The 25141-nt window shown below is 41.3% G+C and overlaps 1 protein-coding gene across 1 annotated transcript in view; it reads right to left on the bottom strand.

Moving 5' to 3' along the window:
* Nucleotides 1–25141, bottom strand: part of UBE2V2 (ubiquitin conjugating enzyme E2 V2) — a 45586-nt gene that overhangs the window by 4015 nt on the left and 16430 nt on the right. The window contains exons 2-3 of the mRNA XM_038766458.1: nt 14788–14936; nt 7334–7459 (exon numbers count right to left, since the gene is read on the bottom strand). Of these exons, the coding sequence (XP_038622386.1) occupies nt 7334–7459; nt 14788–14936 (275 nt within the window). The remainder of the gene's footprint in view (nt 1–7333; nt 7460–14787; nt 14937–25141) is intronic.

The following is a 25141-nucleotide window of genomic DNA, read 5'->3' as shown; positions in this document are numbered from 1 at the left end:
GGTTCTCCCTGGGACTTTTGGGTGACCATAACAAAGATTTAGACTTGGCTGGGTACAACTATTAACAAGAACTATTATTGTTGTTGTTATTATTAACTATATTGTTAATAATAACTATTATTATTGAATTTGCCTGTTGCCGTCTGAATTTTTTTAGGACTTTCCACTCTCCTCTGCCCTCTAGTGCCTAAATCCATTTACTGGTCTTGTTGCACGCTTTTGCAACTGTATAATGTAAAAGTTATCTATTTGTCTACAGATTGTGAGCTCTGAGGTCAGAGGTGGTGATTTCTACATTCTCCCAACCCTCCAGAGCCTTTAATAGTGCCACACAGTCTTTTCATTCAATTTTATGCTCAGAATGGCTGGCTCACAGCACTATTATAATAGTAATAATAATGGCATTTATTAAGCGCTTACCGATTGTGAGCTCTGAGGTCAGAGGTGGTGATTTCTACATTCTCCCAACCCTCCAGAGCCTTTAATAGTGCTACACAGTCTTTTCATTCAATTTTATGCTCAGAATGGCTGGCTCATGGCACTATTATAATAGTAATAATAATGGCATTTATTAAGCGCTTACCGATTGTGAGCTCTGAGGTCAGAGGTGGTGATTTCTACATTCTCCCAACCCTCCAGAGCCTTTAATAGTGCCACACAGTCTTTTCATTCAAGTTTATGCTCAGAAAGGCTGGCTCATGGCACTATAATAATAGTAATAATAATGGCATTTATTAAGCGCTTACCGATTGTGAGCTCTGAGGTCAGAGGGGGTGATTTATACAGTATCCCAACCCTCCAGAGCCTTTAATATTGCCACACAGTCTTTTCATTCAATTTTATGCTCAGAATGGCTGGCTCATGGCACTATTATGATAGTAATAACAATGGCATTTATTAAGCGCTTACCGATTGTGAGCTCTGAGGTCAGAGGTGGTGATTTATACATTCTCCCAACCCTCCAGAGCCTTTAATAGTGCCACACAGTCTTTTCATTCAATTTTATGCTCAGAATGGCTGGCTCATGGCACAATAATAGTAATAATAATAATAATAATAATAATAATAATAATGGCATTTATTAAGTGCTTACAAATTGTGAGCTCTAAGGTCAGAGGTGGTGATTTATACATTCTCCCAACCCTCCAGAGCCTTCAATAGTGCCACACAGTCTTTTCATTCAATTTTATGCTCAGAATGGCTGGCTCATGGCACTATTATAATAATAATAATAATAATGGCATTTATTAAGCGCTATGTGCAAAGCACTGTTCTAAGTGCTGCGGAGGTTATAAGGTGATCAGGTTGTCCCAGAGGGGCTCACAGCCTTAATCCCCATTTTCCAGATGAGGGAACTGAGGCCCAGAGAAGTTAAGTGACTTGACCAAAGTCACACAGCTGACAATTGGCGGAGCCGGGATGTGAACCCATGACCTCTGACTCCAAAGTCTGTGCTCTTTTCCACTGAGCCACGCTGCTTCTCTCATGAACCATCAAAGGAAATAACTTTTCAGTGCATCTTGTTTGGGAACAAAATACTTTAAAACAAATCATGATTTTCAAAATCTTTGTTTCAGACTAAAGCTTAAAAAATGGAAAAAGGGGTTTCCGTTTTTACCAATCATCAACTTCAAGATGCAGCGTGAGGTAGAGAAGCAGCATGGCTCGTTGAAAGAGCACGGGCTTTGGAGTCAGAGGTCATGGGTTCAAATCCCGCCTCCGCCACTTGTCTGCTGTGTGACTTTGGGCAAGTTCTCCGTGCCTCAGTTCCTTCATCTGTAAAATGGGGATGAAGACTGTGAGCCCCTGTGGGACAACCTGATTATCTTGAAACCCCTCCAGCACTTAGAACAGTGCTTTGCACATTGTAAGCGCTTAATAAATGTCATTTTAAAAAAAAAAGATGCCAGAGACTTTACTAGCAGTAAAGGTGGTTATTGAAAAGATCCAAAAATAGAAATAAATCTTCTACCGGATTTCTCTCCATAGAGTTGGAAAAACAGTTACAAGGAATGCTGCAGCATGGTCTTTGTTTACAACGCTTTCTAATAGCTTGATGTATAAAAAAGAGTAAACGTCTTAAAACTATTGTAAACAGACTCAAAATGATAACTGAACAACAGAGTTTATAAAAATTAGTGAATAGAATCCCAAGCCCTTTCCAAAGTAGAAACAAACACTTCCAGCTGTAAATGGTAGTTAAATAAACATAAATGATTGCAAATCCTGAAATACCCAACAGACTGTACAAGAATATTCAGAAGTCCTCAATAAAGACCATGGGAAAAAAAAAAGATCATGGGAAAATAAATACCATGTCAGAACCAAACCTGTACCATATCAGTCTACAATATACACTAACCACCAAAACCAGGGACTCGCACAGCATTAAGCAGTGTAATTTATATTTTGTAGCATTGACATCCCTCTCTGAAAATAGTTTTTCCCAAGTTCCGTTTTCATGAAGTTCTCTGTTTCATAGAGAAGCAGTGTGGCTTAATAGAAAGGGCATGGGCTTGGGCGTCAGAAGTTGCGGGTTCTAATTCCAACTCCGCCACTTATCAGCTGTGTGACTGTGGGCAAGTCATTTAACTTCTTTGTGCCTCAGTTACCTCACTTGTAAAATGGGGATGAAGACTGTGAGCCCCACGTGGGACAACCTGATTACCTTGTACCTACCCCAGTGCTCAGAACAGTGTTTGGCACATAGTAAGCGCTTAACAAATACCATCATTACTATGAAGGGAATCCAAAACTTCCAAAAGAGTTCATCAAGACTTCTTGTCTAGCACCTACCTCCAGGGAGGTAAACTCCAGGCTACATCACCATTAGAAATACGGTGGAAACTGATCAAGGGGCCCCACGTAATAATAACACTAGTCGTGGTGTCCAATAACAACAATAATAATAATGGTTTTTCTTAAGCACTTACTATCTTTTAGACTGTGAGCCCACTGTTGGGTAGGGACTGTCTCTATATGTTGCCAATTTGTACTTCCCAAGCGCTTAGTACAGTGCTCTGCACATAGTAAGCGCTCAATAAATACGATTGATGATGATGATGATGTGCCAGGCACAGGGGTAGATACAAGAAAATCAGGTTGGACAGTCCCTGTCCCATGTGGGGCTCCCAGTCTCAATGTCCATTTTACAGATGAGGTAACTGAGGCACAGAGAAGTAAAGTGACTTACCCAAGGTCACACAGCAGACATGGGCAGAGCTAGAATTAGAACCTATGACCTTCTATGACTCTGTCCACTACGCCATGCCGCTTCCCAAAAGGGCTTTCTACATGTCAAGTAATGTATTCTTAAGTGGGGTAGACGCAAATAAGCAGGTCAGAGACGGTCCTCATCTCTCATGGGTTTCACAGTTTCTGTTCACCCCAACTGCGAAAGGCAGCTGATTCTCCTAAGAACCTCTCCAGCACACTTGCCCCTCTCTCAATTAGTCACCCAAGTGAGTGCTTTGCACATAGTAAGCGCTTAATAAACGCTACCATCATCATCATATTTAAAAAAAATCACACTGGGGAGCAGATTGGATCCTAACTGGGTATAGAAATAGACAGGGAGGGTAGAGGTGATAGCATTGGGAGAAAAGACTCTGAAGTGAACCATAGGCAGGCTCACACAGCTAGGGAGAACTTTAAGCTCGTACTAAAATGAGATGCAGTGTGGCCTAGTGGAAAGAACATTAGCCTGAAAGTCAAGGGATCTGGGTTCTAAGCCTGGATCCACCACTTGCCCCCTGTGTGACCTCAGGGAGGTCACAACTTCTCTGTAACTGTTTCCTCATCAGAAAAACAGGGACTATATATATGCCTCAAAAGGACTTTGTCCCAGCTAATTGCATTTTATCTCCTCAGCACTTACTACAGTGCTTGGCACAGAGTAAACACATAAAAATAACATTATCAAAATCTCCAGTGGCTATCTGCGCATCAGGCAGAAACTCCTCACCCTGGGCTTCAAGGCTGTCCATCACCTCGCCCCCTCCTACCTCACCTCCCTTCTCTCCTTCTACAGCCCACCCCACACCCTCCGCTCCTCCGCCACTAATCTCCTCACCGTACCTCGTTCTCGCCTGTCCCGCCATCGACCCCCGGCCCACGTCATCCCCCAGGGCCTGGAATGCCCTCCCTCCCTCTGCCCATCCGCCAAGCTAGCTCTCTTCCTCCCTTCAAGGCCCTACTGAGAGCTCACCTCCTCCAGGAGGCCTTCCCAGACTGAGCCCCTTCCTTCCTCTCCCCCTCTCCATCCCCATCTTACCTCCTTCTCTTCCCCACAGCACCTGCATATATGTATATAGTTTGTACATATTTATTACTCCATTTATTTATTTATTTTACTTGTGCATAGCTATTCTACTTATTTTATTAGTATGTTTGGTTTTGTTCTCTGTCTCCCCCTTTTAGACTGTGAGCCCACTGTTGGGTAGGGACTGTCTCTATATGTTGCCAACTTGTACTTCCCAAGCGCTTAGTACAGTGCTCTGCACACAGTAAGCGCTCAATAAATACGATTGATTGATTGATAGTAATGAGTTTTTATAAAAATGCTATGGACAAATAAACCTCAACCACAAGTGCAAAATTCAAATTTAAGGGAACTAGGCAAAATCATAGTATCTGAAGAGGATGAGGTTAGTCTCCTACAATTCAAGGGCCATTAAAACATTAATATATTCCAGATTCTTCCTTCCACGAGTATGAAAAAAACAGGTTTATGCAGGCTACACACTACTCTGTCAAAGCCCTGCAAGACCATGGCATGCACTCCCACTGCCCAGGACTACCCAACGTTGTTTTATAGAAGCCCCTAGAAAGGACTTTGAGGCTGGGTGGGTTTTGGCTGCAGTTTTTGCTGACTGAAAAAGTGGCTGGTTATCTAGTGCTCCCTGTGGGGAGGGGAACAGTGCTTTTTAGACAACAAATTAAAATAACCTTCAAACTGAAGGCTAAATCCTATCTCTACAGGTCTAACCATAAAACTTCGAAAATAAACACAAAATGTTCTCCAATATACCCTGTCCCTGTGTGGAGGGGCAAGTGAAAAGGACCAAAATCAGAGGATAAAAAAAAAGATGGACAATTCACAGCCTAAGGAAAGCAGAACTAGCAGACACAGGGGTCATTAAGGACATCAAATAGTTCATGCAGATTTCCTCCACTTCTTTTTCCATCCAAGTCTGTCTCCCCCTTCTAGACTGTGAGCCCGCTGTTGGGTAGGGGCCGTCTCTATATGTCACCAACTTGTACTTCCCAAGCGCTTAGTACAGTGCTCTGCACACAGTAAGTGCTCAATAAATACGACTGAATGAATGAATGAACCAGAGGGAAATGGCAGAGAGGGGCTGTCTCCTCCCCATCCCCCAACCCAAACTGCCCAAGTAGAATTGGAGATGGATAACAAGGGAAGCAACAAAGTGTGCCATGGGTAGCAGGCACAGTCAGGCCGTGACTAGGGGATAGCATGGCTAACGGAAGACTTGAACAGCCATCCACTGGGTCTATGCCCCCCGCCCTTTTTGTAAATGCATGAAGTTAGTGCAGAGAAGGAAAATAGTGAGTTGTTACCCTCCAGGAGGAAAATGAAATTATTCTGTTGATAGAGGAAGTGGAACAAGATCTAGAGTGCCTACCAGCTGCTATTTGCATGACCCCCCCCCCCCCCCACTACCAATCCCTATCTTTTGCTCTCTCTCTGACCCACTCAAACCTCCTAACCACCTCTCAAACCTCTGAGACACTGCTCACTCCACCCTTTCTATCCCTGCAAGGCCCCCTTTCTCCAATCCCTCACCTCCTTCAAAGCCCTACTAAAAAGCACACCATACTAAGCATACTAAGCCTTACTTGACTAAATGCCTGCTCAGGTACTGGCCACCCCATCCACTACAGATGGCTTCCACAATATCAATTCTGTTTTCTTGTTTTATGCCTACTTGACTTAACCCTGGCCTAGTAAATAAAGCACAGGTTTGAGAATCAAAAGTTTCTAATCCCGGCTCCACCAACTGTCAGCTGTGTGACCCTGGGCAAGTCAGTTAACATCTCTGTGTCTGTTACCTTATCTGTAAAATGGGGATTGAGACTGTGAACGCCTGTGGGCCATGGACTGTGTCCCGCCTGATTACCTTGTATCTGCCCCAGTAATTAGAAAATTGCCTGGCACATAACCATTAAAAAAAGCCATTAGCAAAACAAGCCATTAAAAAAAATCCACCCTCATTTCACCATTACTCTGAATAGCCTTGTTTACTTTGGTGAATCCCCTCGGGCTTAGTACAGTACTTTGCACTAAGAAGGCACTCAATAAATGTTACTGATTACGATGATAACTAGGGCTACAGGTCTTTTGCTTCCTTTCCCACTCCTATCTTTGGCAATCCCTCCCTCCCTTAACTCCATTCCTACATCCAACAATTTTCTTAAGCTCACAGATGAAGCTCACTTTTTAATTTGCCAATAATAAAAATGCTGGGCAAAATTTTATGGTATTCTAAAGTTGAGTCTTCTTTTCACCACAAAATCAATAGTCATTTCCAGATTCTTCAATGGGTTATGTTTGCAACATCCTGCGCTTACCACTATCACTGTTTATTTCCTTAGCCCAATGTAGAACCTGCCTATAACGAGGGCATATTTTTTACTCCCGGCAAACCACTGGCTTCAAAGCTTTCAATTAGTTCCTGCATACTACCTAGCCGGTCTCCTCTTCTGCTCCACTCCAACTTGGGTTTTCAGCAGAGTACTTCATCCAAGTAAACCACTTCTACTAAGCACAGTAGAAAAGAACTGGGAGAAAAAATAAACTCTCAGAAAATACCTGACTCAGAAGACTATGAGTCCCACTTTTCAATTGGAAATTTACAGTCCTTTCTACTGGCCTTTGCATTTGAGACCTGCATAAAACGTACGAAGATTGCACTGGCCTCTGAAAATTAATTGTGTAACTCGCAAAATCATACTGATAGGTACTGTTCCATTCACCACAGTGGACTCAATCCTTAGAATGGAAACCATACATCTAACAAATATTTATTAAGATATTAACAGATGATGAAAAATATATATTTTCTACTCCAAATGTGGTCCAAAGAACCTTGCAGAGCCCTAAAAACTGTTCTCTACATTAAAATAAGGCAAACGACATTTAATAAGACAAGCTGTGTAAAGCATGAATCTCAAGAAACCAAGGCTCATGCTATGCTTTAAAAAAATTACTTTGGGCTATAAATTAAAAGAAAGTTTCCTTTCCTCTCTGGAACTTTTTATGTTGAAAACATCTCAATGAAACCTGGCAACGTTGTTCATTATTTTAACTTACCATTCCATTGGAATTATTTATTCCATTCATATTAATTTTTGTTACAAATCTAACTGTTGGAGGAGCTTCTGGGTATTTGGGTCCGCACTCTACTTTCAGGCTATATATTCTGTTTTCATAATTTGTCTGCAAAGGAAAAAAATTACAGAGCTAAGAGTTGGAGAATAATTTAAAAGTACAAAATAAACAATAATATCATCTACTGATTCAAACACAGGAAGAGAGAAAATAAATATACAAGTTTCATTAACTTCCATGTGTTAGTTTATGACTGGTGTATTGGATGCAAACTCGAAATCATTCCACTCCCACATTTAAACATCATGAATAGTTTTTCCCCAGGTAAGCAGTGCAGCAGCAGGAGAGACAGTCTTCTGGGGATTGTAGTTCAGAAATTCTCAGAGACTATAATGACTGAAGACTACACTCCCCAGAAGCCCTTGGGACCAAAATAACTTGCTGAGCATACATGAAGTTACACTCTGAACTCAGTTGGACTGTAACCCCTAAAAGCACTTGCAAGAAAATCCTGGACACCTATCGCAGTAAGGATAGAATGTACGATAATAAATTTTCTAGGACTGTCTCAGGCAAACATCACCCTAATTATGACATACCTTTAACTTTCTAAATGCACTTTATTCTAAACTATTTTGATTAGTAAACATCCAGGGTTAAAAACATAAATGTAGTACAAATCTAGTAGAGCACAAAATAAACTCTAATAGCTGTACTAGAGCCTATACAAATCAAAGAGATAATACCTATAATCAGAATGCCTAGACTGAAGCTCTGAAGAGGGTACTGCTTTTACCAAAGATTCTAAAGGTAAATAAAGGAAATCAGCATTAGACTTAGAAATTTGTTCCAAGTTTCCCAAAACCAAAAGACTTTTTCTCTTTGTACTTCATACCAGTGCAGTGGCAAGCAAATGATTTTCTAAGCCTGTTCATTTGCCCAAGAATTCACTTAATGAGAATGAAAAACTGCAAATGCAACTCAAAGCTGCCATCAGGTTTGGTTAGGGATAGTTAAAAGACAAGCCCAGAAAACAAAAACAGATATTCAAAGATATTAACCTAAAGAGAACTCTACAGATTAGAAATAGTTTTAAAGGTAAAGAGGAAGGAAAGTTTGTTTTTATTTCAAGCAAAATGAAGTGTGTGTCCACGAACTGCTTCTGGCCTGGAACGGTCCCCCACTTCTCATACCCAAAAGACAATTATCCATCCCAACCCTCAAAGCCTTATTGAAGACAATCTCCTCCAAGAAACCTTCCCTAGGCCCTCATTTCCTCTTTTCTCACTCCCTTCTGCATCACCCGACTTTCTCCCTTTATTCACCACCCTCCCCACCCAGCCCCAAGGCTCTTAGTACATATCCGTAATTTATTTATATTAATGACTGTCTCCCCTTCTAAACTATGAGCTCATTGTGTGCAGGGAATGTGTTTGTTATATTATGTTGTACTCTCCCAAGAGCTTAATACAGTGCCCTGCACACAGTAAGCTCTCAATAAATATGACTGCTTGACTGGAAAATCTATACAATTATATTCATTCAATCATATTTGAGCGCTTACTGTGTGCAGAGCACTGTACTAAGCACTTGTGAATATAGCTATATTAGCTATATAGCTACAAAAATATATATTTTTGTATAATACAATTTCATTCTACTCTCCATATAGAAAACCTGTTATTTTATTGTTCCTCAACGGAGGGTAATCTCTACATACATGATGCTATTTTTGTGGCTAAGAAACAGTAACTTTACACCTGTAAAGAAACATTCGATCCTATCAGAATGTATTTTTTCCACTAAGTGCTTTGCTCAGTCGACTGTTAGGAGCTAGAAAACATTAGTCTAACTACATGAACCAGTCTGGTTACAGCACACCATGGATTTGGGAATCATCCACATGGAAATGGTAGGGGACTGAATGAATTCTCTGAGGGAGTGGATGTGGATGGAGAATAGAAAGAGACAGAGAACTGAGCCTAGGAGGACTCCCACAGTTAGGATGTGGGAGGTAGACACCACCACAAAAGAGACTGAGAATGAGCATCCAGAGAAAGAGGAGAAGAAACAGGACAGTATCACTGAAACTACGGCTGGATAATGTTTCCATGAGATGAGGGTAGCCTAAAGTGTGAAGGCATCTGATAGACTGAGGAGAATTAGGCTGGAATACAGGCCATTTGATTTGGCTAAGATACCACTGGTGACTTTTGAGGGCAGTTTTTGTGGAGTGAAGGGGCAGAAGCCAGATTTGGGGTGGGGGGTCAGAGAGAGGAGAGGAAGTGGAGGCAGCAGATGCACACAAATCACTCAAGGAGTTTGGAGATAAATAGTGGGAGGAAAATGGGGGGAGGATAATTTGGATGGAGGCAAGGAGTTATGGGTGGGTTTATTTTTTTCCGGGGGATAGGAGCTACATGAGCAGGTTTGAAAGCAGTAGGGAAAAAGCCAATGGAAAGTAAGGAGTAGAAGATAGAGGTCAGGAAAGCAAGAAGGGAGGGGGAAAGCATTTTGATAAAGTGTGAAGGGATGGGGACTGAGGTGCAGGTGCAAGGAGTGGATTTGAAGAAGAGACAGGAAAACTCCTCTTGAGATACTACTGGGAAAGATGGAAGAGTCCAAGAAGGAGCATAAGGAGGGAGGGACTGGAGGGAAGCAGGAGATTTTAGGGAGATTGCATTAATGCCTAATGGTTTCAATTTTCTCAATAATGTTTATGGCCAGATGATTCGGGGCAAGAGATGGAGTGGGGGAGGGGACTGGGAGTTTGAGGAGGGAATTAAACATCAGACAGTCATTCAATTGCATTTGATTGCTTACCGTTTGCAGAGCACTGTATTAACAGTTTGGGAGAGTACAATATAACAAACACATTCCCTGCCCATAATGAGATTACAGCCTAGAGCTACAGTCTAGATTCTAAACGTCTGAAATAACGGGCGAGGGCAATGGGCACGGGAGTCAGCTGTGTGGCTTTGGGCAAGTCACTTAACTTCTCTGTGCCTCAGTTACCTCATCTGTAAAACGGGGATTAAGACTGTGAGCCCCTCCGTGGGACACCCTGATCACCTTGTATCCACCCCAACACTTAGAACAGTGCTTTGCACACAGTAAGCACTTAACAAATGCCATTATTATTATTATTATTAGCAGCAGAAGCAGCTTAGTACAGTGCTCTGCACTCAGTAAGCGTTTAATGGGAATGAATGAATATTTAAGCACATACTTTGTTCGGAGCACTGCACTAAGCACTGGGGTAGATCAAAATCAGGTTCCACATGGGGCTCACAGTCTTAAGTCGGGGGGATAACAGGTATTTCATCCCCATTTTGCAGATGAGGGAACTGAGGTATGTGGAGGAGCTAGGATCACACCTCAGGCCCTCTGATTCCCAGGCTCTTATCCTTTTCCACTAGGCCAGAAATGGGAGAGTACTTAGTGCTTTGCACACAGTAAGCGCTTAATAAATGCTATCATTATTATTAAAAAGGGGAGGAGAACTGGATGAAAACCCCTTTCCTTGGGTCCATCTTCCCATGGCACAGTGGCTAGAGCCCAGGCCTGGGAGTCAAAAGATCTTGGGTTCTAATCCCTGCTCTGCCACTTGTCTGCCGCGTGACCTTGGACAAGTCACTTCACTTCTCTGGGCCTCAGTTTCCTCACCTGGAAAATGGGAATTGGGACTGTGAGCCCCCGATGTGCATTTAGCTTTAATTCTATTTGTTCTGACAACCTGACACCTGTCCACATGTTTTGTTTTGTTATCTGTCTTCCCCTTCTAGACTGTGAGCCCGTTGTTGGGTAGGGACCGTCTCTATATGTTGCCAACTGGTACTTCCCAAGCGCTTAGTACAGTGCTCTGCACACAGTAAGCACTCAACATGAATGAATGAATGAATGAATGGAGAAATAATATTGCCAGGTGGAGGAGAGGGCAGAGCTGAAGCAGGGAAGGATGAATTTGAGATGTACATGGTCGGCTTGATATCTGGATTTTCCTGCCTTCCCTTAAGAGTCTGCACCTCTTTGGCTGCTCTATAGTTGTCCTCATCACCCTCCTTTACCCTACTTTTCCTATTACTTTCTATTCAACCCTACTGCCTATTCCCTCAGCCCCTCTTGGCCGGGAGAACAGAAACATGGCCAAAGCAGTGAAAGAGAGAAGTGACTGGACGCCTAGTGTTTGGTCCACGCCTGGAGGGAGTAAAACTGTGGCGGCAGCTATAATGCGTGGGTGGGATTTTCCATCGTTTCTCACTTGTCCCCCTTTCCATCACCCCCTACTCTTAACTCATTGTCCACTGCCTGTTTTTCTCCCTCCCATATCCAGTTGATTCTGACCATCCCTAGCACTTCTAAATTGCAGCTCTTCTCCCTACACTTCTTTCCCACTACAAATCTCTGCCACCGCCCTAGCCTAATTCTCCCCCCTTTTTCTGATGATCCTTTGCTCTCTTCCTACTTGCTTCCCTGAACATGCAGATTTCCTGAATCTTTCTGGGAAGAGGGCATGAGTGTTCCCAGAATAAGAAACTAAATGGGTATATAATGCTCATTCCCTGGCAAACCTGTCTCATCCTTAGAAAACTATATGCTAAAGTCTTGTGCTGCAGATCTGTATGGATATAGAAAGACAATGATCACCTTGGCAGTACAAATAATTCCTGGGATTTTGCACATTACAGTAAAATTACAAATTTCTAATCATTCAAATTTGTGAGAATTCAAATTCTTCCATGCAATTTTAATACCACTCTTTTACCCTGATTACAATACCAATACTTTCCCAGAATCTATCGAATAAAATTAAGACAACTATGTCTTGATGTGTATTTTGCGATACTGACTATAAATCTGTTTTCAGTTGAAATAAAATTTTAGAAATATGTAAAACAAGACAGCCTCTTTGCACAAATGACCCAATATATTGCTCTGCAACCAAGCCAAGATGGCTTTTCTCCTCATGTTTTTAACTTCTAAAACGCAAAGTGTCATCTTAAAAGCATTTACAGAACACTTATCTACAGTAATGGAGGCGGGCCCTTAAGGAAATAATTGAAAACCCAAGAGTTACTCACCTCTCAGAAAAATACTCTTCTTTGAATACATGAATACATGACTGTGTTCCCGCTAGACTGTAAGGTCGTTGTGGGCAGGGAATGTGTCTGTTTATTGTTACACTGTACTCCCCCAAGCCCTTAGTACAGTGTTTTGCACACAGAAAGCGTTCAATAAATACACCTGACTGACTGATGTCTTGGGCACCTGAAAAATGTGTCAAGAATGCTTCCAGCAAGCAATCTGAATCCTTTCCCTCCAATTCATGGACCCAATTTAACAAAGGAAACCTATGCCACTTTCTATAGGTGCCTAAGTCCAATCTCTAAATTCAACTCAGTTTCCAAGGCATTATACTCAAGGGAGGTGTGCATGAACATAGGAATGTGTGTACTGGAACTGAACTAAGTGGCCTGTCTAAATCTGATCTCCATCAATCAATGGTATTTATTAAGCACTTACTGTGTGCAGCACCCTGTTCAGAGCTCTTAGGAGAATACAATATAACAGAGTTGGTAGCCACCCTACCCTGGCCCATACGAGCTTTCAGTCTAGAGGGGGAGAAAAACATTAATAAATAAATTAAGGATGCATATTTAAGTGCTGCAGATTAAGAGTAAATGTTCCCAGGTGAAGCCCGAAGACTATGACAGCATTTGGAGGTTGGACCTATGAATAAAGAGCAAATGAACTGAGATTTTCTCTGAAGACAAGACTGAGGAAAGTCCTAATTATCTTCAAATGGGTTTCTCTTGCCAACTGTGAACTCCCAAAAATACCCCCAAAACTACAAACTTTCAGAATAAAAGGGGTTAGGGAATGCCTGCTTCTGTCTCACAGGATGGTGTTTAAGGTGGTTTGTAAGGGAAAAAATGTTGAAAGTTAACTTTAAACCTGTTTCAAGCTGTTTTCACTTCCATCATTAAGTTCACTCCTACCTTAAGGTGCACTGAACTTTAACAGAACCAATTAAATTCCCTTGCAGTGCTAATAAACTACTGATACAGTGCTGGAGAAGCACAATGCCATCCCAGTGCCCTGAGGTTCAATGTAAGAGTACAGCAGGCTTGAAATGACAATTATAGCTTTTCCCAGTGCTGGAAAACCACAAGGTTAACTCACAACTGTATGCTGAGGTAAGAACGATGCACAAAAAATTAAAGTGAGGATCCTGAGAACTGCAATTGGGAAACCACAACTGGTGAGAGAAACCTTTATTGAAGAATTGCTACATAAGGAAAGTGACTGATTCTACTCTATCTCTCCCAGGACACAGGAAATTATCTTGAATTGCACCAAGAAAAATAGGTGAGATATGGGAAAATTTTCCTGAAAGCTAAAGATTGCTACAACTTAAAAGGGGGATATCCTCTTTGCAGGTCTATAAAAATACATTAGATTAGTATTTATAAGATAGTTTTCGTTATGTTTTGGCCAAGTGGTAAAGGAATGAACAAGATGGCTCTAATATGTGTTGTAGGAAATGGAATAAAATGACTTCCCTTTTAATTTGCACGAGATTAACAAAGGACAGACTGATCCAAATCTGTGCTGCTCAACTTCTCAAGACATCTCAAAATTAATATGCTGAATTCCAAGAATTAGTATTTCTTCTGTCAACATTAATTTGACTGGTTCCTGTGCCTTTTTAAGTTTTTTCTAATATGACAACTTTCCAGGTTATTATAATATAAGGCCTACAGAGGTAACCATAACAACCAACCACTGTCCTGATTTAGTCTTTTAGACTGTGAGCCGACTGTTGGGCAGGGACTGTCTCTATATGTTGCCAATTTGTACTTCCCAAGCGCTTAGTACACTGCTCTGCACATAGTAAGCGCTCAATAAATACGATTGATTGATCACCAGTGGCTGGGACCAGATGACTTCCTGAGGTTCCCTTCAGTTCTACCATTATATACTCTAAAAAGAAGCAGCCATTATGCAAAAGAACCAAACAAAATGAAGACAGGTTTGGGTTCAATGACTAACTAAATCAAAAGGCATTGTAAAGTAGACTACAAAAAAAAATTGAAGATGGAGCTGAGAAGATGGGAGAGCTCAGGGTGAAGAATGCAAAGCTTCAGTCTCAACCAAAAGAAAACAGTTCCAAAAATCAAACTTGCAATCTAAAGGGGTCACAGACAGGATTATTAAAAGACTTGAGGCATTGACTGCCATTCAAATAAACATATCTGACAAAATAAAACAACTATTTAATGCAACTCAACTCTACATTGAGTATAAAAGAAAAGACGACTTTTCAATTATGGCTTGCCATGATTATACATTTTTAATATAACCATCTTAAAATAAATTCTTCACTATAGTTTAAAACAGTTGTAAAAGAAAAAGGTTGAATTTTAAACACTGACCCTTGGTGGCCCAATAATCATGCCTGTCCACCTTGTAAGTGTCATATCTTCATCGTCTTCAAGGCCCCAGCTAACAGTACCATCACCTACTCCTTTTTGACCTTCTTCAAGTTCTTCCAACAAGCGAAAATTACGAGGAACTTTAACTCCTAAAGGAAGGGAAGAAAAGTAAGAAGTTCATAGTTATTGACCATCCACCTACATTTAAATTTAGCTTGCGCTGAGCAATTTTCACAAATCACCATCAAATAAGGTTTCAATGACTCACCCATTAAGTTTTTTTCATTACTACATGATTCGCAAACTCCCAATGTAGCCGAAAGAAACCTAAAAAAATTGACTCGAGTGTTTCAAAACTTCCGCTCCTTCCTTAACATCAGCTGCTCAGCCTTTTATCAAATTAACGGTGCTGTATTTGCCCGTTTTGTCATTTACTGGCAACAGGCCTTTGGATTAATTCTGTACAAATTTAGGGAAGCAGCTTGGCCTAATGGAAAGACCATGGGCCTGGGAATCAAAGGATCTGGGTTCTAATCCCAGCTCCCCAACTTGTCTGCTGTGTGACCTTGGGAAAGTCACTTCAGCTCTCTGTGCCTCAGTTCCCTCATCTACAACATGGGCACTCAATACCAGTTCTCCCTCCTATGGCTGTGAACCCAACGTGAGACCTGATGATCTTGTTACAGTGCTTGGCACATAGTAAGTGCTTAACCAATACTACAACTAAGTACAACTACACAGAGACCTACTTTCAACAAGCATCTAAAATAAAATCCTAAATGGGTGGTGATGACCTAGCTGGACGGATGGATGTGTGCCTGTGAATGTATACAAACCACGGGGACCTGACCTGACCGCCCTGACAAAATATCTTAAACAACCAAGGGGAATCATGCTAAGCCACTGCACAGATCAGGGCATGGGCCAAGTAAAGTCTTGATCCTAACTACAACACATTAGTATGGGATTTAAAAAAAAAAAATCAGTCATCTTACAGGAATCGATTAATGGTAACTGAGTGCTTAATGTGTGCAGGACACTGTATTAAGCACTTAGGAGAGTACACTACAACAGAGTTGGTAAGACATATTCCCTGCCCACAGTGAGCTTACAGTCTAGAGGAAGTACCTTTTCTTTGCTTCCCGAGCTGCCAAGTCCAATTTTGAATTTTTTCCTCAGGATTGGGATTTGTTTCCCTGTACCAACAGAACCTCATACACTTCTCCCTGGTGAGGGAGAGTCCACCATCACTGGAACCAAGGGAAAGGTAGCAAACAACTGAAAGGGAAAATGAGGTTTTTTTGTTTCTATTCTTGCTTAAGAGTATGGGTTAGTTGTTTTGGCCTTCTCTTATTAAATCTTCTTTACCTGTTTAAGGCTACAAATAAACTCCAGGAGCTGTGTACTTCAGACTCAAAATAAACTGCAAGGCAAGTTCTACTGTGCTGGTTTTAAAAGCAAACAGATATGGTTCACAAGAAGAATACAGGCTGCACTCATTTATTCAAGGGCAGATTGCCCATGCCCTTTAATTCTTTTCCCTCTTCCTTTGCTTACTTTCTGCTCTTTCTTTTTTTTAAAAAAACTTCCCAAAGGTGAACTGGAAAAGGAGAAGAAAAATAACTTAAAATAATCAGTTTCAGGTGTTGAAAAAGGATCTTGCGTTCAGTGAAAAGCTTTCTGGGCTACTTTCAAAATAATAAGAAACGTTTCACTTGCCTGTCGGTTATGATTCTATGCAATGGGAGAGGCAGAGACCTCATAAGGGCTAGGAGGGCCTCACCCCTACAGTCCAAAGGTGAAAGATCCAAAGAACCTTTTCTTCCCTACAGAGGTGCTGTCTGCCTAACCCACCTCCTCTCTTACCATTCTGTCTTGTTGATACTCACCTTTTGGTTCTCTTCTAGCCTCCTCTCTCTCAAGCTGCACAGAGCAAAGACCAGAGACATAACAGGTACTGTTGGATGGGGCCAGTCAACTGAGGGATATGGCAAGGGGGAAGGGGAGGAAGGTGCCTCCAGGAGCTCCGCCGACAAGGGATAGGACACAATGGGAAATGCCGACCAGTGTGGGTAGTGTGAGTGGCAGGAGAGGCCGGACTCTGGCATCAGTACCCAGAATTTATTCTAGGGCAATACTCATCTTCATGGCTAAAATCAAGCTGGGGCTCTCAAAGGACATGTTTTACGCTCACTGTGGACAGGGAACATGTCTACCAACCCCGTTATAATGAACTCTCCAATGCACTTAGTACAGGGCTCTGCACACAGTAAGCACTCAATAAATACAGCTGACAATGCTTTTAGTAGTCTCTCCAGCATTACAAAATCTTGCAATAAACCTCTCAATTGACCTGTCTCACTTTCCTAAAAGTAATATGTGTATGAGCAGTAATGGCAGAGGTAGCTTTTATTAAGCAGTTAGTGCATCTGTAAAATGGGGATTAACACTGTGGGCCCCATGTGGGACAAACTGATAACCGTGTATCTGTCCCAGTGCTTAGAATAGTGCTTGGCACATAGTAAGTGCATAACCAATACCATCATTATTATGAGAAATGCCGTACTAAGCCCTGGGAAAAAATACATGTGGTCCCTTGCCCTCCAGGTACAGAACTGAAGTGGGGGAGGGCTTGGCAACAGATGCACTAGGGAAAATGAAATGGTTGTACAAAAAGCAGTCTTAGAATAAGTACCCTAAGAAGTTAAAACTCCTCTGAGTAGTCCAGGGACCACTGTCAGCAAGCCCCAGAATCAGAGTTCCTTTCATCATTCTCCTTTCTTCCTATAGGGAAGCAGCATGGGCTAGTGGGAAGAGCAAGGGCCTGAGAGTCAAAGGATCTGGGTTCTAATCCCAGCTCGGCCATGTCTGCTGTGTGACCTTGGGCAAGTCACTTCACTTCTCTGTGCCTCAGTTTCCTCAAATGTAAAACGAGGATTAAATCCTACTCACTCAACTTGGACTAAGCCCACGTGGGACAGGGACTGTGTCCAACCTGAATATCTTGTATCTACCCCTGCACTTAGTACAGTCCCTGGCATAGAGTAAGTGCTTAACAAATCCAGCGCTTAGAACAGTGCTTTGCACATAGTAAGTGCTTAACAGATGCCATCATCATTATTATTATTATTATTTACAGCTGAAGATAAAGTCTCTACAGAAAAAAACTGAGACCTTCTCTTGCCACACCTCTTCCATCTAGGACTAGTTTCTTTCCTTTCCCTGTTGAAACAAAGGGCTGCTCCTCTTCCACAAGCCAGTTTATCACTGATAACCTTGGACCGCCCTCTCTTCAGACTCTTTTCCAGGTGTACTCAAATATACACGAGCTATCAATGGATTCCATGGGCCTTTCCGATTTCCCTCTCCCATCTAACATTCCCCACGCAATTTCAAAACTCACCAAATAAGCAATCTATTAGAATCCTGCTTAGGCCAAAAATCCCCAGCCCACACTGGCCCACTTCATTCAGTCCATGCCCAAACTACTATATTTTGGGGCCAGTACAGTGATAGCAACAGTATATTTAAGTGCTTCCTGTGGGAAAAGGACTATAATACACAATGCGGGGGAAAAAAGAATTAGACATGGTCTCAGGCCCACAAGGGACTCACACTATAAGAATAAAGGGGAAGGAGAGAGCTGGCTGCACAAAATACAAAAAAGATGAGGATGATGATAAGACACTAAAAGCAAGGCCCAAAATGGAACAGGAGTGGGCCCCTTGTCTCTTCTTCTCTTTTTGACACTACCCTTTCCTCTTTCTAGTCATCCCTTTAGGGACTTGATTTGCATGACACACCAATTTCAGTTCATTCATTCATTCATCCATCATCATCATCAATCGTATTTATTGAGCGCTTACTGTGTGCAGAGCACTGTACTAAGCACTTGGGAAGTACAAGTTGGCAACATACAGAGACAGTCCCTACCCAACAGTGGGCTCACAGTCTAAAAGGGGGAGACAGAGAACAAAACCAAACATACTAACAAAATAAAATAAGCAGAATAGATACGTACAAGTAAAATAAATAAATAAATAAATAGAGTAGCAAATATGTACAAACATGTATACATATATGCAGGTGCTGTGGGGAAGGGAAGGAGGTAAGATGGGGGGGGGATGGAGAGGGGCACGAGGGGGAGAGGAAGGAAGGGGCTCAGTCTGGGAAGGCCTCCTGGAGGAGGTGAGCTCTCAGTAGGGCCTTGAAGGGAGGAAGAGAGCTAGCTTGGCGGATGGGCAGAGGGAGGGCATTCCAGGCCCGGAGGATGACGTGGGCCGGGGGTCGATGGCGGGACAGGCGAGAACAAGGTACGGTGAGGAGATTAGTGGCAGAGGAGCAGAGGGTGCGGGCTGGGCTGTAGAAGGAGAGAAGGGAGGTGAGGTAGGAGGGGGCGAGGTGATAGAGAGCCTTGAAGCCCAGGGTGAGGAGTTTCTGCCTGATGCGCAGATTGATTGGTAGCCACTGGAGATTTTTGAGGATTTTTGAATGATTCATTCAATCATATTTATTGAGCGCTTCCTGTGTGCAGAGCACTGTACTAGGCGCTTGGGAAGTACAAGTTGGCAACATACAGAGACGGTCCCTACCCAACAGCGGACTCACAGTCTAGAAGGATTTCACCAATTTCAGTTCTTCTTGAACCATTCCATCACCTACACTGCTCCTCCTATTCTCCTTATTCCAGCAATCAATGGTATTTTTTGAGTACTTACTGCATGCAGAGTACTGTACTAAGTGCTTGGAAGAATACAACACATTGAGTTGGTATTCATGTTCCATGCCCACAAGGCTTACAGTCTAGAGGGGGAGACAGACATTAAAATAAACTATGGATATGTACATAAGTGCTGTGGAGTTGAGGGTGGGAAGAATATTAAATACTTAAAAGGCACAAATAGAAGCGCAAGGGTGACGAAGAAGGGAAAGGGAGTAGGGGAAGTGAGGACTTAGTCAGGGAATGTCTCTCGGAGATGAGATTTTAATACGGCTTTGCGGTTGGAAGAGTGATGGCCTGTCACATGAACGAGGAGCGAGTTCCAGACCAGAAGGAAGGATGTGGATGAGGATTCAGCGGCAAGAGAGATGAGATTGAAGCACACAGTTTGGTGTTCAATGAGCAAAGTGAGAGGACTGGGCTGCAGGAAATCAGCAAGGTAAGACAGGAGAGGGCAAGCTAATTGAGGGCTTTAAAGTCAATGGCAAGGAGTTTCTGTTTAAAGCCTCTGGCTTCCCAAAACTCTGAACTGAATCTCCCAATCTCCTCCTCTACACTTATACAAGCAGCATGGCTTAGTGGAAAGAACACATGCTTGGGAGTCAGAGGACATGGGTTCTAATCCTGACTCCGCCACTTGTCTTCTGTGTGACCTTGAGTAAGCCACTAAACTTCTCTGTGCCTCAGTTACCTCTTCTGTAAAATGGGGATTAAAACTGTGAGCCCCCCTGTGGGACATCCTGATTACCTTGTACCTACCCCAGCACTTAGAACAGTGCTCAGCACATAGTAAGCGCTTAACAAATACCGTCATTACTACTAATAATAATAATGTTCATCCAAACAGATTTGTGAGTCACTCCTTGGCAAGTGACAGAAAAATGGTCTTTAAGCATATCCTGTGATGTAACTGGGATGTTTCTCTAAATGCGGTAGCATCACAAATGGTTATATGGTGAGGTATGTCTTAGACCCTGGATAATAACCCTGACCACCTTCTTGTTCCACCTATCCCACAACCCCCAAGCTCTCCCTACTCAAAAATGTTCCATATTCTACAGCTTTAATCTTCTACTTTCACCACTCCGTATCACAGTTCAAGTGCTTCCATAATTCTCCAGGTCAAAAATCAACTTCTGAGGCCTCCAAAAACTCACAAACTGGCCACTCCTACCTATCTATACTTCCATTACCTCTGCCTGCCTTCTCCATTCCAGCCAAGCTTGCACTGTTGAATTCAATGCATCTAGCTCAATCTCTCTTAGCTTTTACTCAAATTATCCTTTGTAAACATAATAATTTCCCCATTCCTATTCATTCTACTATATGTACTGAGCGCTTACTGTGTGCAGAGCACTGTACTAAGCACTTGGAAAGTATAATTCAGCAACAAATAGAGATAGTCACATCCCTCCTCTCCTTCTGAACTCAGCTCAAGATTCACACATGCTAAGCTTTCCTCTCAGAAACTCTTTTTCCACTATTACAATCTGTCAATACACTCTTCAAATCACTCTAAATGCCCATATGTAGACTACATGCTTGCCTATATTATTCTTCCTGTTCAACTGTGTGGGGTTTTTTTTATTTCAATAAATCACCAACAGGACACAGCATGATGCTAATGATGGAACGCAAATACTTGCCTGAGTCATTCATTTTTATAAGTATTTTCATTCCAGTTATCTGTGCCTTCTCCTTCTCCCCACATATCCTTAGGTAAAAGTCCACGAGAAAGGTAAAGAGGAAGAAGTATAATCGACAAACTGGATAATCCTCCCCTGAGAAACTGAGAATTGATGGTACTTTTAAGGAAAGGCACATTACTTAGTATTTGACACGGATACAAAATTCATACTGGTTGGTTCCAGAGTTAAAATTACTCCATATTATTTTTATACTAAATTCCCATGTGCTGTGTTTGAATGTAATCGCAAGACTCTGAAATGCAGCAGCAGTATGAAAATTGTACCTCTTTTAAGCAGAGAAAAGCAGGGTGTTGCTGCTTCCTCAGCTGCAAAAGTGGTTGATGGAAAAATCAGAGGTGATCAATAATTGATTTTAGCATGAAGAAAACCTGGAATGGCAGAGACGACAAGAAAATGAAAAAGGGAAAATAGAAAGGGCAGTAGGGAATAGCTCAACACTTGACCAGGAAATAACTCAACATTAGACTTCTCTGCTACACTTGGAGAGATTTTGTTTGATGTGTAACTTCAGTCATAACTTCGAGCACAGTGAAATGGAAAAATCAGGAGGTGTGGACTTTGGGGCAATAGGAAAAAACACAGAAGATTTAGTTGGTAATGATATTTTTAAATTATTTTGAAAAATTGTATTCATAAGTCATAGAGATCAGCTTCAAAACACTATCTTATTACAGAAAACTGCAATTTTGCATGTAATTCATTCTTTATATAAAATATTTTTTCATTCTGATCAATGCACTTCATTAGACATTAGCTTTCCAAAATGTAACTCACATTTTTCCTGAAAAGAGAAAACCCAATTACCATACTACTTGAAATGCTAGACTGTATCTTTCTGGTTGTTGGAGAACAGTAAGCATTTTTTCATTCTGTTGCAGTAAAGTAGAGTTGTTGTAAATGGAGCTGGAGGATATCAGTCACATTCTGGGATCAATATGTAAAAAGGAAGTGAAATCATTTTCAGAAAATTTGGGGTATGCTTGCAATGGTGTATTTCTTTTTTCAGAAAGGAGGATACAAAGAAATTTGTTCTAGACTACATTTTGGTACTTCTCTCTCACAGAAGACTTCAGAGATGTTACTGTTTTTACATTTAGAGACAAGTAACTTAAAATGTAGGTTAGAAGTTTTAACCTCAGGCATTTAGTTTCTACTAGACACTAAATTAGGTGGTGAAATTATACATTAAATATTGTCTCTGAACAATTTACTTTCTCCTTCCCTCCCTTTCCCACTACAAAAAGATGTCCATAGTTTTCTCCCCTATGATTTTTTCACCTGATTTCCTCTTTTTTTCACTTAATTAAAATGTCAGGTCTAGCAATCATTGCCATTAATGATGATGAACTGACTGTGACCCAAGACCTTCCTATTGTTGATCCTAACTTGCCCAGATGACACTATAGTCCATAGGTGTTGCTGACAAGCAGCCAAATATGGCAACTAGAATAGGTCTGTATCTTGAAATCCAAGTTAGAAATTACCACTGATATATGGAAACCACTCTGCTCCTTAATCTGGAGCTTAATGCTACTTTGTAGCCACTCAAAGGACACAATGATTTTCTTGATTCAGTTTCTTACTTATTTGTCTAACACAATTTGCTAATATTCTACCAAGATATCCAAATCATGGGCAACTTTCCCAAGGGTAGGCTTACAGGAGAGTGGAAAAATCCTGAATATCAGTAAAACATCAAAATTTGGGAGACATTTGACATTTTATATACTGAAATCCCAGAGTTCTTCCTCTCTTCTATAGCCAAATGCCAGATAATTTTTTTATTTAGTTTCACTGAACAGCATGAAATATTTCACATATCAGGAACAAGAATTTCTGATGTGCTTTTAATGATCTTTCTGTTCTACAACAGGAAATACAACTGTAGTAATTAATATTATTAAAAAAACAAAAAGTCTAACACTTGGATTTTTAATCACAAGCTTTTAAAGTTCAATGTAGTTATCAGGAACTTTTCTTAAATGATGTTTGAAACAGTTCAAACCACAATATGTGTTGAGGTACCACACAGCCAGCATGAGTTGTAAACTGATGGTTTGAGTTCTTGGGCTCTTTGGAGATGTAGGACAAAAATCCAAAGTTTAATTATTAATTTCATATTAACTTGTTTCAGAGAGAAAAGTGGGGATAGGATACAAATTTTAGTATGGGGCGCTGCAATTTTAAGAGAGGTAAAGCAAATAACAGTTTTAATAAGCAGCCAACAAGCAAAAAGGCCTTAAAGAGGAAGCATGGCCTCCAAAAAAGAGCAAGGGGTTTGGGAGTCAGGTAACCTGGATTTTAATCCCTGCCTTGTCACTGGCCTGTGGTGCCATTTTACACAAGTCATTTACTCTCTGTGGGCTTCAGTTTCCTCATCTGCAAAACAGGGCTAAGAAAACTACTCTCCCTACATTAGATTGTGAGCCCTATGCGGGATACAGACTATGTCTAATTGATATTGGGAGAGCGTGACATCTAGTCAGCATTTAATGAATAACATGATTATCCCAATTTCTAGACTGTAAGCTCACTGTGGACAGAGAATGTGTCCACCAACCACGTTGTGCTATGCTCTCCCAAGTGCTTAGCAGAGGGCTCTGCACACAAAAGGCTAACAATAAATACAACAGATCATTTAAGAGTATTATTATTCATGATAAGCTATAGATAGCCATAATGCCATTACATATAGGTGTACAGAATTCTAAATGCCTTGTAAATGAGATAATAATAATAATATTAATGATGATACTTGTTAAGCACTTACTATTTGCCAAGCACTATTCTAAGCACTGGAATAAACTCAAGCTAATTGGGTTGGACACAGCCCCTGTCCCATATGGGGCTCATAGTCTAATTCCCCTTTTTACAGATGAGGTGACAGACACAGAGAAGTGACTTGCTCCAACAACAGATAAGTGGCGGAGCCGGAATTAGAACCCAGGTCTTTCTGATTCCCAGGCCCGTACTCTATTCGCTAGGCAACACTAAAACAACAAGAGTGCCTTTGCTTCTCATATATGTGGCTAACAACAGATGAAATAAATGATATTTCTAAAGAAACTTGAGCATGACAGCTCACACAATAGAGTAAAGCAGTGTTAATGCGAAGAAGCAGAATGGTATAGTGGAGAGAGCACAAGCCTGGGAGTCAGACGGTCATGGGCTCTAATCCTGGTTCCACCATATGTCTGCTGTGTGACCTTGGGCAAGTCACTTCATTTCTCTGGGTCTCAGTTACCTCATCTATAAAATGGGGATTGAGACTGTGAGCCCCACATGGGTCAGGGACACTGTCCAATCCGATTTCCTTGTACTTACCTTAGTGCTTAGTAAAGTGCTTGGCACATAGCATGCATTTAAGAACCACAATTATTATCATTATTCCATTTATTGAATCCTAGGTATAGAACACTGACCCCCTAGGAACTTGGAGAATAAAGGGAATATGGCACAATCCTGCCTTGGAGGAGTTTACGATCTAATGGTATTGCCTTACCTGGAATAATATCTACTCCAGCCTTTCTATTCATTGAGTAGGCATTCTATTCATTCAGCTGACTTTAATTTCTAAAATGCCATGCACCGAAGTCATTAGTAGCTGCCCATTTCATGAAAAAAATCCTTGAGTCATTGAGAGACCTGTCATCCTGTGTTTACTAGAGCATTATAAGTTCAAGCTTAAATAAGAATGCATGTTGTGAAATTCAACTGGAGCTGCCAGACTCAACCAAAAGCTAAGAAACCTCAAGGAGAAATAAATATCTTCACCTATTACATAATACCCCCAAAAATTGTTGGACAAGAAATCCTCTCAGGAACTGAAGTTAATCAGCTGAAATATTCACCTACTAGGCTTTTTTTTTAATATCTTTTTTTTAAGGTATCTGTTTAGCACTTCTGTACGAGGCATTGTACTCAG

The sequence above is a fragment of the Tachyglossus aculeatus genome, chromosome 25 (genome assembly GCF_015852505.1).
Source record: "Tachyglossus aculeatus isolate mTacAcu1 chromosome 25, mTacAcu1.pri, whole genome shotgun sequence".
NCBI classification, from domain to species: Eukaryota; Metazoa; Chordata; class Mammalia; order Monotremata; family Tachyglossidae; genus Tachyglossus; species Tachyglossus aculeatus.
The sequence above is the reverse complement of the archived record's forward strand: the minus strand, read 5'-3'. Positions and strand labels throughout refer to the sequence as shown.